General features: G+C 38.1%; 1 protein-coding gene across 5 annotated transcripts in view; it reads left to right on the top strand.

The window, feature by feature from the left end:
* Positions 1–16661, top strand: part of eci2 (enoyl-CoA delta isomerase 2) — a 90990-nt gene extending 74329 nt beyond the window's left edge. For all 5 annotated transcript variants that reach the window (XM_069913502.1, XM_069913503.1, XM_069913499.1 and 2 more), the window contains 5 exons: positions 5839–5941; positions 6255–6375; positions 6528–6617; positions 13114–13257; positions 14525–16661. In XM_069913502.1, coding sequence (XP_069769603.1) covers positions 5839–5941; positions 6255–6375; positions 6528–6617; positions 13114–13257; positions 14525–14680 — 614 coding nt within the window. In that variant the 3' untranslated portion in view covers positions 14681–16661. The remainder of the gene's footprint in view (positions 1–5838; positions 5942–6254; positions 6376–6527; positions 6618–13113; positions 13258–14524) is intronic.
* Positions 16662–18858: the final 2197 nt, after the last annotated feature.

Genomic DNA, 18858 nt, shown 5'->3' with positions numbered 1-18858 from the left:
ACATCAATCTCTTGTTTGAGTTCTGTACAAAGAGGCATCACAGATTTAGGCACCCAATTAACCTCATTCTAAGCGATTATGCAGTCACTTGTATATTTAACTATATACTTCTTCATATGCCGATTGTGACACTTTTGAGCTTAAAGAGGAGAGGGTCAGAGTAAATCTTATTAAATTTATCACTGTGTCATCCCTTTTTTTGTACTTGTATACAACCACAATCTCACCTGTATACATTACTCCAATTACATGTAGAGTGCTCTGGTTGAACTGAGATTACAGAAGTTTATACCCTTGATCAATCTTGGTAACTGTAATATTGCCGGTGACCACGATGTTGTAAACATCAGCCCTTAGTTCAAGTTTAGCTGTTATGTTTTCCATTAAATGTACACTTTATATTATTTCCCTTCATTGTTGGACAGTTGATGGTTTCACATTTCTCCATGATACCGTAATCGTCGTCTTTGCAATCAACAGCAACACCCCAAGTTGAGATGCCTTGTTTTTGGTATCTATAATCCTCTGGAGTCACTCCAAATATAAAATATGGTGGCTCCAAAGGTAGGTCTGCCGCCATGATTTACTTAATTTCCACCTGAATATTGATAACGTTTGTAACAGTCGCAGAAAATATGGGGATGATCGTTAATCTTCCTGCATTCTCTCCAACATAATTCTGAAGTGCTACTGTATCTCGCCAACACATGAGTCTTAAATAATCTCACTTTAATTTTTCATTCAAACTCCCTCCAGGTAGGGCTACTTGTTAACTTGTGACCATCAAGGCATCTCTTTTATGATTTCTAAAAACTGATGGTACTGCCTTTTGTCACTGTCAGAAACGTCCTTATCACTGACTCCAATCTTCTCTCTGGAAATTGGCTTGGACTGGAAGACCATATGACAGTTGATCTCATTGCGAACTTCCAACCACCTAATCAGACTATCACGAAGACCTCTGCTCAATTTTGCCTTTGTAATGTCACTTGATTGTGCCACTGACTCAAGCCATTTGCTGCTGAAACACCTGTTTCTTTGTCTTCACCTCAAAAATAGAAAATGCCAATCTATTACTGTCCAGCTACTTTAATTTACTCTCTGAAAACTTGATCTCCAAAATCTATTCCAATTTTAATTCTGGTGCTTGTGATCGCCCTGAGATGTTTCATTCATGATGGTTGTGCGTTCGGTCACTAAGACTCTAGAATTCTCTCCCTTGGCTTCTCTGCCTCCCTTCCTTCAAGATGCTCTTTAAAATTTACCTAACATTATCAGTGTGCCATTATATCAAAATTTGTTTGACAATTTTCACATCAATCATCTTTTATGCTTTCATTATGGTAGAATTGCAGTGGAAATACCAATTGTTTCAGAATTGTTTATTGCTGATCAACTATAATGCATATGTAGATGAAGATCTGATTTTCTGAAACATGATTTACCTGAAATGTCAAGTTTCTATTTTATCTCCAATTTATAGTGTCTGTAATATTTAATTTTTATACATAAACCGAGCAAGTACTTTTCTATTCCTTTAACAAATACAGAAAGCAAATTTAACTTTCTATTTGTAAAGAGTTCATGCAAATTCAATAAAGATGAATATTTCTTTGTAGAATCTCTGCGTTATGCTACGAATTCTGCCCATTCTGGTCCATGATTCACACATCAGATGACACCTCGTGGCTTGGTTTGTTTGACATTATCACCAATGATGCACATCCCAATTGAAACGGTTAATAGCCAGAATCCTCTACTTGTCCCTGAGAAATTGTGTTCTAGATACAAGGCCAGGCCCAATTCCAAAAAGTACATCAAGTTTTTTTAAACCCCTTTTTATGTAATAAATTGTGCATATTTAGTTTAGGCAGCAAACACATGCAGAGTGCCCAAAGGAGAAAATGAAACTTACTTTTGTCTTTCTGAAATAGGGATTGATACTACAGCAGCTAGTTCTCTCCTAACATGAGCCCAATTTGTATACCTAATGCTACATATTAATATTAACAAATTTTTGGATCAATTGGATAAGGAAATAAGAAGGATAAACGATGGAGTGATATGAAGTTTGGGGCAAGAGTTTTATGGGGGAAATAAATAGCAGTACATTTAATTTCCCTCATGGCCTCTTTCAGTGCTATAGAATTTCATATTGGCCATCAAAGGAAGATTGATTCGGTCCTCTCCTAATATAAACATACATGAAGTTTTCAACAAAGGACATGGTGAAATCTAGCATGGAAACCTTAATTAGTCTTTTAGTCCACAGAAACTGATAGCATCTCAAGCCAATCACAGCTTGTTACGTGCCCAGAGGACTCCAAAACCCAGCAGCAATAGATACTCACCAAGACAAATGGTTACTTAAACAAAAGTTGCTTTTAATTATCTTTGAATATGAAAACAGAATCACACTTTATCTTATCACTATTGACTTAACTAACCTAAATTAACCCCCTTCTAATTCAATCTGAGGCGCCTGCAAGCTCACACCAAGACACAAGAGAAACTTGTCCGTGAACTACTCTTTGCAGACGATGCCGCTTTAGTTGCCCATTCAGAGCCAGCTCTTCAGCGCTTGACGTCCTGTTTTGCGGAAACTGCCAAAATGTTTGGCCTGGAAGTCAGCCTGAAGAAAACTGAGGTCCTCCATCAGCCAGCTCCCCACCATGACTACCAGCCCCCCCACATCTCCATCGGGCACACAAAACTCAAAACGGTCAACCAGTTTACCTATCTCGGCTGCACCATTTCATCAGATGCAAGGATCGACAACAAGATAGACAACAGACTCGCCAAGGCAAATAGCGCCTTTGGAAGACTACACAAAAGAATCTGGAAAAACAACCAACTGAAAAACCTCACAAAGATAAGCGTATACGGAGCCATTGTCATACCCACACTCCTGTTCGGCTCCGAATCATGGGTCCTCTACCGGCATCACCTACGGCTCCTAGAACGCTTCCACCAGCGTTGTCTCCGCTCCATCCTCAACATTCATTGGAGCGCTTTCATCCCTAACGTCGAAGTACTCGAGATGGCAGAGGTCGACAGCATCGAGTCCACGCTGCTGAAGATCCAGCTGCACTGGGTGGATCACGTCTCCAGAATGGAGGACCATTGCCTTCCCAAGATCATGTTATATGGCGAGCTCTCCACTGGCCACCGTGACAGAGGTGCACCAAAGAAAAGGTACAAGGACTGCCTAAAGAAATCTCTTGGTGCCTGCCACATTGACCACCGCCAGTGGGCTGATATCGCCTCAAACCATGCATCTTGGTGCCTCACAGTTCGGCAGGCAGCAACCTCCTTTGAAGAAGACCGCAGAGCCCACCTCACTGACAAAAGGCAAAGGAGGAAAAACCCAACACCCAACCCCAACCAACCAATTTTCCCTTGCAACCGCTGCAACCGTGTCTGCCTGTCCCGCATCGGACTTGTCAGCCACAAACGAGCCTGCAGCTGATGTGGACATTTACCCCCTCCATAAATCTTCGTCCGCGAAGCCAAGCCAAAGAAGAGAATTCTAAGTGCACATGTATGTAATGTATGTGTAAATTCAGAAAGGTTCTTTGGTTCACAGTCAAATCTCACTTCTTATTCCTCCAGGTTAACTGGTTTCAGGCAATTCTTAGACTGTGCACAGAATTTAACATTTATAAAGTTCACCGGACGTTGGTGCTTGAAAGGTAAATGGTTACCGCTCAGGAAGGATCTTGTTGGTTTTCAGAGACAGAGAGATTTGTTGTTCCAGGACATCCACGACTTGTATACTTCCAGTGTCTCGCTGAAAAAACTTGCCCCTTCAGGGTTCTCCAGATGATAACCTCTTTGTTTCATGTCACTACAGAGTTCCTTTCTGTTTTTCTTATTCCAAGTGAAATATTAGATAGCCAGTCCTCTCTTCTTGCATGAACCACAAGGGCTTTGACCAGGCCATTTTCCAAAATGGGGCATTCTACAAGCTTCAAAGCTTGTCCTGTTCCAGTCCCAGCTGCTGTCTGCACTGTTTGACTCACTCTGCTTGCAAAACCACATGACCCTTTTACATCAGCAAGCTCTCCTCCAGACAATATGTGGCTCTACAAGCTCTTACCTTTTGTAAAGTTTCTTGAGCACTCTTCAAAGTTCTTGCAAAAGCTCTGAGGCCTCCATATGTCTATCATTGGGCAGAGCGCCACTACTTCAAATAAGATCTGTTTTAAAGTGTTTGTATGTAACCTACTCTAACAAATCTTTCCCAATTTATCTCCCAAATACATATCTATATACTCTGTCACACGCTGCATTCAGCTAAGCGTACAGCAAATTGAAATTTAACAGCACCAATTGAAACAGGCAAAGATTTGCATTGATTAAACATTTCAATGTTCAGACAAACTAAAGGATATCAAAATAAATTGTTGCCTGTAATCAGACTCTAGCAGCCAATTTACACATTAACAAGTGGCCAGAAAGTCTAATGGCCTAAATGACTGTTCAAAAAAACATTAAAACATATGGAGGAAGGATGAAGGAGAGCTCCATGTGGAGATAAAATCTAGATAAACTGAAAATAAAAGTCTATTTGGCTTTGGAGCAAATGGATTTCTGGCTTTCAGTATTTTTTAAAATAAAGCTCTAAGCATTGCACCAAACTCAGACTTGTTTCATTTTTGAGCTTTTTAAATTGTTCATTAAAATCATTATTGAATGTTTGTTTCAAAAAATTGTAATAGTTAAGATTCTGTGATGTATAGTTTTACAAATGTCACATGGACTCAATACTGTTTGGTTGAGTAATTTCAGTAGCTGTTATTGCTTTAAATTGCCATTAGAAAAGAAAAAATGCCTGTAGATTTCATGAGTATGATTTCTGTTTACTTGTCGCTTATTGGTTCTTCATTGATCAACCATCTACCACAGTTGATGAATCAGTGCACTTGCATGTTGAAAAATATATAGAAGCACTGGAAGTAGCAAGGGTAGTGAACATGCTCTGGATGGGCAACTTCAATAATGACCTATTGAATTGGTCCAGTTCTGAAGGGCATCTGCTGCATCAAGTGAACCAACCAAATGGATCTCGTCCTAATCAGTTTACATTTGACAGATGTAGCAATCCTCAATTACACTAGTAGAAGTAACCATCACACAATCCTTTCAGAACAAAACGTACATTTTTCATGTCAGAAATTGTTAGTTTGTTTATTTACTGATATGGTAGTTGCCTGGAACTTGCCTTTATTTTTCCAGCAGACGCCACGCCACTGTAGTGGAATATTCTAGCTTGGTTTATAGTCGATAACAGTCAAAGTAAAATGCAAAGGAAACCTTTTGAAACTACTGTATATCATTACTTTCATTTGTCATCTCACTTATTGATCTTTGCAGTCTTCTAACATTGTGAAAGTTTTTGGGTGAAATAACAATCTTGAATTATGATTTCTCAATTGTCCTAAGATGTTTCATATGTACAGTACTGAATGAATTTTGACCAAGTAACATCAGGTAATTTGAGGCCATTTCTGTTAAAGCTTGGCAAATGATCTACCTTTTACTTTGGAGGGGAGAATGGTAGTGATGTATTAGGATAACATTTTGAAATTAGAACCTAGGTAGCTAGAGTAATCAATATTAAAAACAAACATGAATCAAGAGATGGAGAAGTCCATCAATCCCAGATGATTCTCCAGGGCTGGAGGACATTATAGAAAAAGGGAATGGTAAGGTCAGTGCAGGCCTGGAGTCAAAATTGAACTGGCCAACAAAAAGGTTGCAGGTGACTTTTTTAATGTTGATGAATACTGAAGAGCTTTCCAAATAAATTGAATGGTTTTTTTTGACTATTTGCAGGCAAAGGAGATCATTACTGTAGTGGGAATGATTTGTCCAACTTCACTGATATTGGACCAGAAGGGATGGAACAGAAGTCCAAAAATTCAGGAGGATTGTTGAAGTGAGCAGTGGATAAATATGAAAATATTCTGTCGCATGACCAGATACAACTTTAAGTTTGCTGTAGATACCCAAGTGAAACAAGAATATACTGTATTTTTTTTAAAATGTAAAATGACTTCTTTTGATGTTTATTTTTAAAGTTTTCAACTCCATATACACATTCATATCTCTGCTTTGACATTCATGTCTATTAAGAAATGCATATTTCTTGAATATTGTCTGTTACTGTTTATGATCTATTTTAATGTAGCATTTCTTCATATTTGTTTGAAAATGTAATTGACTGATGTGGTTTAATTTTCCTTTAACAGGAGATATATAAGCCATTACATTGATTTTCCAAAACCACTGATTGGTGTAATTAACGGTCCTGCTGTTGGAGTTGCTGTTACAGTTTTAGGATTATTTGACATAGTCTATTCCACTGATAAAGTGAGTCTCTTATGATCTAGTTAATAATTTCTGTTTGTTTAAAAAAAAACTGTGGTGTTGCTGTGGAAAGTATCTATAGATTAAAAAGTAGGCTTTAGACTGAATTAAGTATGCTAATATATTGGATTTGTCCATGTTTTTCCCGAATGCAGGCCACGTTCCACACACCATTTAGTCAACTCGGCCAAAGTCCAGAAGGCTGTTCATCTTATACCTTCCCCAAGATAATGGGTACTGCTAAGGTATGGGTAGCAAGAGTGAGGCTTAGCAAATTGTACTGTACGCTGTTCAAGAGTTTCTTCTTATCTAACGTAATACATCCTTTTGAGCTACCATCCCATTTCCAACCATCTCATCCTTGTATTTTCTTCTTCAAGCTCATTGTTGCTTCCCAATCTATGCCTTTCTTTCCTACAACTCCATCAATCAGATTTCTGGATGAAAGTGATCTTATTAAAGTCACAGATGATAAGCTGCACACTGATGACCCTCATAAATATATCCTCCTGAATCCTTTTCAGCTTCTCTGCATGCTGCAAGTCAATTGATCATATCTTCTACCTTAGATCCTCATACTCCTCCAACTCTGGCCTGATTTTTTTCTCCCCACATTGCCATTCAGCTGTCATTGCCTCGAGATCTGGAGTTCTCTATCTAAAGTACTTCCACACACCGCTCCCCCTCCCCCCCCCAAAAAAAACAACTGAACCTTTAAAGCCTAGCTGAAGGATTTTACTCAGTCACTCCTGTGCCATTGTTTTATCTGTTCACACTCCTATGAGCTGCCATCGAACACTTCACTACATTGGATGTGCTATATCTATGCAATTTACTGAAATTGTTTATGAAATTACTATCAAAATATATATTTGCATAATTCTTAAAAATCTGATGAGTGTAATTATTAACTTTTAAACTGATGCTTGAAAAACATTTAACGTCCAGCATTGTTTGAAATGTTAACCATTGCAGGTAAATGTGTCCCACAAGTGTAGAAATAATAGTTCCATTTTGTGCACATTTTATTTCATTTTTCTTTTTGCCTGAGAGGTCACAATTTATTTTAAGTACTTGACAGTGTCTGGTATACATACTTTTTTGTAATTAGATTACTTCTGTATACTTTGTAGGTAGTTTCAGTCAGAGCCACAAGTTGTGAGACTGAAATAAAGGGGAAAGATAATAAGATGACTTCCCTTACAAATATTCGTCAACCACCCAGTCTAACTACACAAGTGAATTCAGTTTCATAACTTCCCATAGTGAGATTTAAATTTGCAAACTCTCAATGCGACCATAATCATCTCACCATTGTGTCCTTGTTATATGGAGATACTCGGAAAGAAATTTAAGAGGAAGCAATGTGTAACTTGACCTGTTTTCCTTGGAGTTTAGCAGGGTTAAAAGTTAATGAAACATTAAAACCCCTGGAGATTTGACAGGTGTTGGTGTTGGAGTATGCCTTTCTAGGCCAGAGCATGTAACGAGGCATTATAAATTACATTCTCAAGATAATGGAGAGCTACATAGGATAGATACAAGCAGAATCTTCCTTGTACAATAGTTGTGAATCTTTTTGGAGTTTTCAGGATCAGTGTTGAATGGTAGAGTAAGCTGAAAAGGCTGAACAGACTCTTCCCCTTGTCTTTTTCGAAATATAAAGCTCAGAATGTAATTGATGTCACTAATGTTATTCATCACTAGCATTTTAAAGAATAAAGTCTTGTGTAACATTATGACTGATGTTAAAACTCTGCTTTCTTAATTTTTAAAATGTGATGACTATAGTTGTAATGTTGTGTAGGATGTTGTAGAGCTTGCTGTCTTTCTATAGGAAACCTCAGAAACCACTATAAATTGTCTTACTGGTATATGCTTAAAAAATAAATAAGCTATTTCAGTTGCACAGTATTAGTGCTTTCAGTGCAATTTTCAACAGCTAACAGTAAAAAATTATTTCCATAAATAGTTCCAAAATTTGTCCATACTCCATACACAACTAGGGTCTTGCAACTAGGGTATCTACAGGAAGAGAAATACTAACATGCAAAAAGGATCAATTCAAGGAATTGCCATGGATGAGATTGTTCAGTTGGAATTACCTTTAACAATCCTATTTTGGCTTTACTTCTCAAAGCATCCCAATGATGAGACATCAATATTGAGTACAAGGTATAGGAAAAGTATCGATTTAGTAAAATGATTATCATATGAGGTACGTTTGACAGCTCTTGGCCTGTGCTCGTTGGAATTTAGGAGAATGAGGCGGAACTCATTGAAACATTTTGTATGTTAAAAGGCATGGATGAGTAGATGTAGAAAGGTTCTTTCCCATGGTGGGAGAGTCTTGGACAAGAGGGCACAACTTCAGGATTAAAGGTCATCCTTTAAGAACAAAATGTGGAGGAATTTCTTTCGCCAGAGACTGGTAAATCCCTCGAATTTGTTGCCACAGGTGGTTGTGGAGGCCATCATTGGGTGTATTTAAGACAGAGATTGAGTTCTTGATTAGCCTGGATATCAAAGGTTATGGGGAGAAGCCCAGGCAGTGAGTCTGTGTGGGGAAAGAAAATCATGATTAAATGGCGGTGCAGACTCATTGGGTTAAATAGTCTATTTCTGCTCCATTGTTTTGTGGTATGATCCTGAATTTCTTCCCCATAGCCACCATGCTCTTGAATGAACCTCACAACAATGCTATCATCCAGCCTTTCCTTAGTACAAATGGATATTTTCATTGATACTCAAAATCCTGTAAATTGTGCTGTTTACAAGGCTACATGAATTTCAGGGATTGCCTGTTATATTTCTCACAGAAGAACTCTTCTCACTGTACTATGTATAAAGTGACAAATAAACTTTAAACTTAGAAGGTTTAGTGAACTTCATCCTAGTAAGAACTGACTAAGCTTGATCTACATCCTTTCATATGATAATACATTGCAAATGATACATTAATTCAAGGAGAAAATCAAATTTTTTTTGGTAAATTTTATTTTTTATTTGCATCAATACAAGTACAGTATTTATCCATATCATTGAGAATAATAAAAAACAATGCAAAAAGAATACATATTTTCATATTTCCTCCCCCTCCCTCCCCAAAAAAGTAGGAAAGATAATCATATATCCTCTTGATTAGTTAAATTTTCAAATTTACATAATGATCTTGAACCTTAAATTAACTAAGGTGAGTTGGAGCGGGAGTGGCTGACACTGTAGATGAAGTCATAACAATAAAATCCATATCAGGGTTTCCAAATCTTATCAAATTTTTCTGATTGATTCTATCAATTATACGTTATTTTCTCTAATAGTATACAATTTAGTAATTCCTACTTCCCCACCCCACCCCCTACAACCCACCCCCCAAAAAAAAAATTATATCGGGTATTTAACAGTTGCTGCTTGGTGTGCCAACCCTTTACATAGAGGGAAAAAAACATTTACTTTTTATCCAAACCCATACATTTCATATATAAATTATTTTGCAAATTATAATTTATCTTCTCTAAATAAAGACACAATTGTAATTCTTTATGCCATCGTTGTATATTCAATTCAACATCATTCTTCCACGTAACAGCTATACATTTTCTAGCTACCGCCAGCCCTAAACGTATAAATGCAATTTTGAGATTTGTCCAATCGCATACCTGTCGTTAGTGTATTCATATAATCCATTAAACACACTAACGGATCAAGTTGCAAATCTATCTTAAATAAATGTCCCAAAAACTTAATTTTTTCCCAAAAAGGTCTAACTTTTGTACGTGCCCTTACTGAATATAAGAAAGTACCTATCTGTTCTCCACATCGAAAACAGAAATCCGAAGAACTATAAACCATATTTTTTCAACTTCTCAGGAGTTAAATACAACTGATGTAAAAAGTTATAATTAGCCAAACTATATCTCACATTAAGTAATTTCGTAACACTATCAACACAAATTCGACCATTCCTCCCAGGATAATGTAATAGATAAATTCTTTTCCCATTTGTCCTTCGTTTTATATACATAGTCATCTTTTCTTGTAATAACGCATACATCTCAGAAATAAACCTTTTCTTTCCTTTATCAGCAATTAATATCTCAAATTTAGTTTGACCAGGTAACACCAAATCTCATCCAAAGTTTACTAACAATAAATCTCGAACTTGATAATAAAAAATAGAGTTCGGTGATATCCCAAATTTATCTCTAAGTCTAATAAAAGAAAGAAAACTACCTGCTTCAAAACAACCTTCCACCAACTTCACACCTTTCATTTCCCAATCTTTCAGATAGGGGTTATAAAGAGAAAAAGGAATTATTTTATTCTGATATAAATTTTACCTTTAGTTCCTATAATCTGGTCCCGTTTATACCAAATATCCAGTGTCTTTGATTCATTAATTATTTAGAAATCTGATGGCATTGGGAAGAAACTGTCCTTGTGCTGTTGAGTGCTCGTCTTTAGGTTCCTCTACTTATTTCCAATGGTAGCATTGTGAAGAGGGCATGGCCTGGGTGGTAGGAGTCTTTGAGGATAAAGGCTACTTTTTTAAGAAACCACCTCATGTAAATGTCCTCGATGAACTGAAGTCTGGTTTCTGTGATGTCGCAGGCTGAGTTAATAACCCTCTGGAATTTATTCTTGTCCTGAGAGTTGGCACCTCCATACCAGGCAGTGATGCAACCAGCCAGAATGCTCTCCACAATACACTTCTAGAAGTTTACAACAGTCTTCGGTGATGTAATGAATCTTGTCAGACACCTCACAAAGTATAGCTGCTGGCAAATTGCCTTTGTGATTGCATCAACATGGAGGCTGCAGAACAGATTCTCAGAGATGTTGACACCCAGGATTTCGAAGTTCTTGAGCCCACGATGAGGACTTGGTCGTGTTCCCCTGACTTTCTCCTGAAGTCCAAATAACTTCTCCACAATCTCCATCTGCACCAGAGCATCACATGGCTGTGTTCTTAGCCTGCTCTACTCACTTTATACCTACAACTGTGTGGCTCAGTATGACAATTACACCATCTATAAATTTGCCGACGATACCACTATAGTGGGTTGTATAAAGGAAGGGGATGAGTCTGAAAACAGGATAGTGATTAAAAACTTGGCTGAATGGTGCAACAATAACCTTTCACTCAATGTCACCAAAACTAAGGAGCTGATTGTTGACTTCAGGAAAGCCAGAGGTATACAATCAATGATCATTGGGAGATCAGAGGTGGGGAGGGTGTGCACATTTAGGTTCTTGGGCGTCAATATCTCGGAGGATCTTTCCTGGACCCAATGCACCAATGGCATCGAGAAGAAAACACATCAGCGCATCTACTTCCTCAGGAATTTGCGGAGGTTTGGTATGACAGCAGAAACCATGGCAAATTCTGCAGAAGTGTGGTAGAAACTGTGAAGACTGGCTGCATCACGGTATGATACAGAAACACCAATACCCCAGAGCATAAAGCCCTCCAAAACGTAGTGGACGCAGCCCAGGACAACACAGGCAAAACCCTCCCCACTATTGAGCACATCTAGAGAGAGCGCTGCCATTGGAGAGCAGCAGCAATCATCAAAGATCCTCACCACCCAGAACATGTTCTGTTCTCACTGTTTCCATCAAGAAAGAGGTATAGGTGCCACAAGACTCACACCACCAGGTTCAGGTACAGCTGCTACCCCTCCACCATCAGACTCCTCAACAATAAACTCAATCAGAGACTCATTTAAGGACTCTTACTTATGCACTTTATTGATTTTCTTTTTGTTCTCTATCACACAGTCAGTTTGTTTATAGTTCTTTATTTGTTTACGTTTTATGCTGTGCAGGGTTTTTTTTTCACTACCAATTAGTGGTAAATCTGCGCCCACAGGAAAAAGTAATCGGTGTATGTGATGTCACGTACGTACTCCAATAATAAATCTAAAAAGCACTGTGAGGTATCTTCACCTCGCACTCCAGTAACTGAAGAAAACACTGCATACTATCATTTCAAGGGATTTGAAATTTAGAATGGACAAGCAATGTTGGCCTTGCCAGTAATGCCCATATTCCATGGAAATAAAAATAATCCCATAAATGAATCCCATTTTAGACACCAATCAGACTTAATCTTTAATCGAAGTTAAATGAGATTGACTGTATCTCATATGAGCTCAATTCTATCCAGATCTTCAGATGGGTGCTATTGGGTAGAGATTAAGAAGAGGACACTTTTGGAATATCTTTTCCTCTCTTCCACTGACTCCAGTGATAACTTGGTCAGGGTAATCCCAAGCTGCCCCAGGACTTCTTTAAGGTATTCCACGGATGTGTCGGACAGTTCCTGTGGAAGGGGAGGTCAGAGGAGAGTTGGGGGAGAGGTGAGTGGGCCTGAGTGTTAGGGGGGAGTGGGAAGAAAGGAAGAAATAGAAAATTATTTCTATTCTGGTTAAACAGTGCAATTCTTCAAATGATGACCACGTACAAACTAGCCATCTGCTTCCAAAATGTTATTGTGTTACAGGTCATTGATGTTTTGAAGTGTTTCTATCTTTTCATGCCTGTAATTTTTCATATTTATTATCATTGTTCTAAGGAGTAGAGATCAATTTAAAGTTGATCCAGGTCACTAATTATGGGAATACTCAGATTTTGAACTCTGCCAATATTGTCTGCTTTTCTGCAGTTAGTCCATTCAAAGCCACTTATTACCTCAGGGACAATTAATTCTACGTCATTTTATTTCTGTTAACCAATCAGGCCAATGAAGTTCTCCTGTTCAACAAGATATTAACTGCAGCTCAAGCTTGTGAACTTGGACTGGTGACTGAAGTCTTTCCTGACAGTACATTCCAGAAAGAGGTTTGGAAAAGATTGCATATTTATGCAAAATTGCCCAAAAATGTAAGCATTTTAACTGAAATATAAAGATTTCTCAATATTTAGTACTCAGATTAAATTCTCCTTCTGATTTCTCGGAAGTATGGGTTAGAAAATTGGCCTTGCACAAAAATGTACTTAAATACATGATCCTGGGCCAGAAGTGTTTGTTAACTCTGCTTAATTTCAGGAGTTGTGAAGTGGCCTGCAAAATATGGGTTGTGTTTATAATTCTCAGTAGGAATTCTGACAAGAACTAGTGGAGAGGATTGGGGTGGCCTCTCATAAGGAGGGTCAGGACGGACAACTAGGCTACCTGCTTCTCTGACGAGGAAGTAGAGCCTGTGGCAGCAACACTCAACAAGTGATTTAGGGCAGCAGAATAAAATTTCAGAGACAACCTTCAATGTACTATTGCTGCCATTCTGCAAACAAAAGGAAAGGTTTTGAGAACTGCTTAATTAATACTGATTTTGTCTATCACCAATGTTGATCTGCTGCATAAATGCATCACAAGTGCTTGGATTTTAAAATAAATTCTGCAGGGCTCTGGTTTTTGTGGCCGCTCTGCCTCTTAAGTACAGTTTCAGTGGAAATGGGTATTGAAATGTTACCTGAATTTATATTTTTTATCCTACCTTGTAGTGCAGAATATTGTCTATCATATCTGCTTGAAATTTAGGACTGCAAAAATTCTGGAGAGGATGAGACTTTTTCAAACTGAGAGCAGTTTTGATGTTACATTTTAATGGGTGGCACGGTTGGCTTAGTGGTTAGCGCAGCAATCAGGACTGGAGTTTGAATCCCGTGCTGACTGTAAGGAGTTTGAACATTCTCCCCATGTCTGCATGAGTTTTCCCTGGGGGCTCCGGTTTCCTCCAGCCGTTCAAAATGTACCGGGAGCGTAGATTAATTGGGTGGCATGGACTCGTGGGCTGAAATGGCCTGTTACCATGCTGTATGTCTAAATTTAAATTTTATAGCTTCTATATGACTCATTACTTGCTGTCTAGTTATTGCTCTTTATTTCAAAGATTGCCATCCAATAAGTTAACACTCTGCGCCATTGTAAACCTTTGAAATATGATTATTATCATTCAATTATCTCTGCTCTGTTTTAAAGTCTGCTATTATTGTATGCTTTGAATATAAATTGTAACATCTGCATTGTCACATTTGATTTAAATAATGCTGGATCAAGTGATGCTGTTATTATTTTTGATAAATTCATGTTATAAAGCATGCTCTTTTTAAGTATTTAGTGATGTTATCTCTGTTAATTTCATTTCAGTCTCTGGCCCTTTCAAAGCAACTAATAAGAGGTGTTGAAAAGGAGACATTGCATGCTGTCAATGCCCAAGAATGTGAAAGACTGGTGGAGAGATGGTTATCTGAAGATTGTATGAGTGCCATCATGAATTTCTTTGAAAAAAAATCAAAGTTATGATCTGCTTCTTCAACATTCAATAACTGGCATCAGGAAACCGTGTGATTGTACAATCCCCTCCATGTTTGAGATAGACGTTTTTTCCTTATTTCCCCTGTGCTCCATAGTTTAAATTAGTAATCAAACAATACACGATTAAAGTGCACGTTCCAAATTTTGTTCAAGGTTCTTTGTATACTTTTTGGTTTGATCATGTAGAAATTACAACACTTTTTATACATAATCTCCTTATTTCAGATCACTATAATATTTGGGACATAGCAATGGTGTGTGTATTAGTAGAATATAGTAGTCTATAGTAGTCATGTTTAGTACTTTGTTGCATATCCATTGCATGCAATGACTGCTTGAAAATTCTACATAGTTTCCCTATTTCAGGGCACCACAATATTTGGCTTCTCAGGTGTTTGTGATTGTGCAGGTATACGAGAACTAGGCTTGCTTCTAAGCTTATGAAGACCTTTACGGGACCAGATCAGTATTCGAATCCCATGCTGTCTGGATGGAGTTTGTACATTCTCCCCTTGTCTGTGAGGGTTTTCGCTGGAGGCTCTGGTTTCCTCCCACCCTTCAAAAATGTACCAGGGTGTAGGTTAATGGGATGTAAATTGGGTGACACAGACTTGTAGGGCCGAATTGGGATGAAAGAGTGTACTGGTATCCCAAGGAACATTATGATAGAAGAATTCTCATCATAATGAAGAAAAAGCCCCAAAAATGCTTGTCAGGAAGCAGGTATGGATGTGTCAATGACTACTGTCCACAGAAGACTCATGGAACAATAAGACACAGGTTACAGTGCAAGATACATACCACTAGTTATCCACAGAAACACGGTGGCCAGATTACAATTTGCCAAGAAGCCTATATCAGAGCCTGCAAAATTCTGAAAAAAAGGTTTTGTGGACAGATGAGGCCAAAATTAATCTGTATCAGAGTAATGGCAAGAGCAAAGTGTGGAGGGATAAAGGAACTGCCCAAAATCCAAAGCATACCTCCTTATCTGTGAAACATGGTGGGGGTGTTATGACCTGGGCATATATGGCTGCCACAGGTACTGGTACACTTATTTTCATTGATGATGGAACTGCTGATGGCAGTAGCAAAATGAATTCTGAGGTATATAGAAAGATCTGTTCAAGCAAATGCCTGCAAACTCATTGGATGGTGTTTCATCCTTCAGCAAGACAATAATCCTAAACATACTGCTAAAACAACAAGAGTTTTTCTAAGATAGACACTGGAAAATTTTTGAATGGCCGATCTAAATAACAATTGAGCATGCCTTCCATATGCTGAAGAGAAAACTTAAGGGGACAAGCACACTTAAGCAGGAACTGGAGATGGCTGCAGTCGAGGCCTAACACAGCTTCACCAAAGATATTCAGCATCTGGTGGTGTCTATGGATCACAAACTTCGACCAAAGTAAAAATATGCAACAAATACTAAACACGACGACTTTAATATACATACTATTGCTATGTCCCAAATATTATGGTGCCCTGAAATGAGGGTTCTGTGTATTTTTTTAAAACTAATTTCTACATGGTCAAACCAAAATGTACACTAATACCCTTCAATAAAATCTGGAATGTCCACTTCAGTCACATGTGCATTGTTTGATTACAAATTTAAAACTGGAGTCGGAGGCAAATAAAGGAAAAAAATGTCTTGACTTAAATATTATGGAGAGCAATTTCATTGTGCTCGGAATGCTCAGAAAATGTTTCAATTTTAATCATTTTTTAATTAATGAAAAATAGAGAGGAAATCAAAATCTTTACAAAACTGCATATGATAATTATCCATGCACACAGTTTAAAATACTAGCAAGCATTTTGACATTATTAATGGAGTTGAAGGGAAGGAATTGAAAGTAAAACAAGGTATAATCATTTATTCTTTTATATTTACAAATGGTAGTTTTGCATCATAAATGGATAATACCAAAAACAATAAAATGGAATTTTTAGAAGTCTATTTGAATGGGAATTAATTGCATTGCATGCTGACAGAATATTACTGAACACAACTTGGCTCCATTTCTCCCCAGAAAAGACCACTGAATCAATGGGCCCATATTTGCACAGCTCTTGGAGGATAAACCATCTGTACAGAACATCAGGCATCTCTTTACTTGGTGACCACCTTTCAAGAAAAAAATTGGAAAATGTTAGCATATTAAATAGATACAATTTTATCCTTAATTACATTATTTTGAATCTTTTCTTACCTAAAATTCAACTATTGTGAAACAGATACTTTCCCTTTCATTTGTACCATTTTGAACAATTAAAGCAGCCATCTTTCCCAATGCTATAACATCACTCTAAAGATTCTCTTTCTAAAGTGAATTTAAAAATAGGTCTTTCCCAATTAATCCATATTTAAAATGTTTTTACGAGTGGTTGTTGATTGTATCAATTGCAATCTGATTATTTACATCAAATACATTATTTAGCCACTATTGAGAATTTAACTGAGCACAAATTTTAAATGGGATTTTTAACGCTGTATCTTACTGTACACAGATTTTGGCTGCTCCAATTTAGTGATTCCAGTGAACATGAGCCGTCAGCAAATCATGGAAGGACATTGTCCTTTTCAAATGTTCATTTCGTTTGAAGAAACTGTTCCACACATGATGCTATATAGCCTTGTCCCTTCACTTTGTCTTGACCCACCTAGTGAACAATGGCAGGCTGCTCTTCATTGGGTTCAGCTTGACATTTAATATGATCATTCCCTAGCAGATGGCAGGGAAGCTGTCCTTGCTGGAACTCAGTACCCTGCTCTGTAATTGGATTCTAGATTTCCTAATGGAATGACTACAGTCTGTCCAGGTCTGTAGCAGAACATCAAACACCGTCATGCTGAGCACTGGCGCACCTCAGGGCTGTGTACTCAGCCTGCTCCTGTTCACGCTACTGACCCACAACTGCATCACCAGATCCAGCTCCAACAGTGTCATCAAGTTTGTAGATGAGACACTAGTAGTTGACCTCATCACTAACAAAGATGAGTTGCACTACAGCGAAGAGGTGGAAAATCTCATGAAATGGTGCGAGAGTAATAACCTGAGTCTCAACATGGACAAGACTAAGGAGATGATTGAGGACTTCAGCAGGTAGAGGAATGACCACTCTCTACTACACATCAACAACTCTGTCGTGGAGAGAATTAAGTTTTTTGGAGTTCACTTAGCTGGTGGCCTATCGTGGACACTCAACATCTCCTCACTTGTCAGAAAGGCGCAACAACGACTGTACTTCCTGAGAAGAATGAAGCAGGCAAAGCTACTGGCCACCATTATGTCAACCTTCTGTAGGTGCACTATTGAGAGCATCCTGGCCAGCTGCATTACAGTGTGTTATGGTTGCAGCAGAGAAGTGGGCCATAGCCACTTCTCCCTGCTGCCTATTCCAAGTAAAATCAAGGTCTGTTTGAAGAGCTATTTCCTGAATCACATTGGTGTATCTGTACATCCAGAGGAAAGAGCAGACATGATCCTTACTGGGTGATATCTCCAATAAAATAGAACCTCCAGTCCTCAGACATGGAGATACTGAAAAAAAAAGACACCAATGCTGTCTCTGCAAAATCCTCCTAACTTCCTGGAAAAGTATATGAACCAAGGTCAATACTAAGTTCCCAGTTCTGAGGCTCAGGTTACAATCATTATTGATCCTGAAAGAATGTCCAAAGAAAAATAAGTCACTTTATGTTAACTTCTGCTCAATTTTGGTTTAATTTAAATCTGAGATGTGCAGATTTTGGTAAGGGAGAGAGAGAGATGACAAAGCATTGAAGATAAATTGCCCATCAAGAACCAGCTTCTGCCATATTCCACATTTGTTGTGTTGCATTTGACCTTGGAAAACACATTAACATTGAACATACATTAACTGTTCGGTTAGAGTATTGTTGACACTTTTAACTTGATATCAGGTCTATTGGTCTTCCTGACTCCCAGAAACTTGTCAGTTAGTGTGTCCAAGGCACAGTAGGAAATGAGAGAACCAAATTAACCTCAGCAAGATATGCCAATGTATTCAGCTCTCACAACTAGTGGTGACACAAGGGGCCGCACCTGGTGGAATCTGGAGCAGAAGAAACAAACTACTGGAGGAACTCAGTGGGTCAGGCTGCATCTGTGAGGGAGAGGGATGGTCAGTAT

Source organism: Narcine bancroftii, chromosome 1 (genome assembly GCF_036971445.1).
Source record: "Narcine bancroftii isolate sNarBan1 chromosome 1, sNarBan1.hap1, whole genome shotgun sequence".
Lineage (NCBI taxonomy): Eukaryota > Metazoa > Chordata > Chondrichthyes > Torpediniformes > Narcinidae > Narcine > Narcine bancroftii.
Note: the sequence above shows the minus strand (reverse complement) of the source record. Positions and strands in the feature narration are given on the sequence as shown.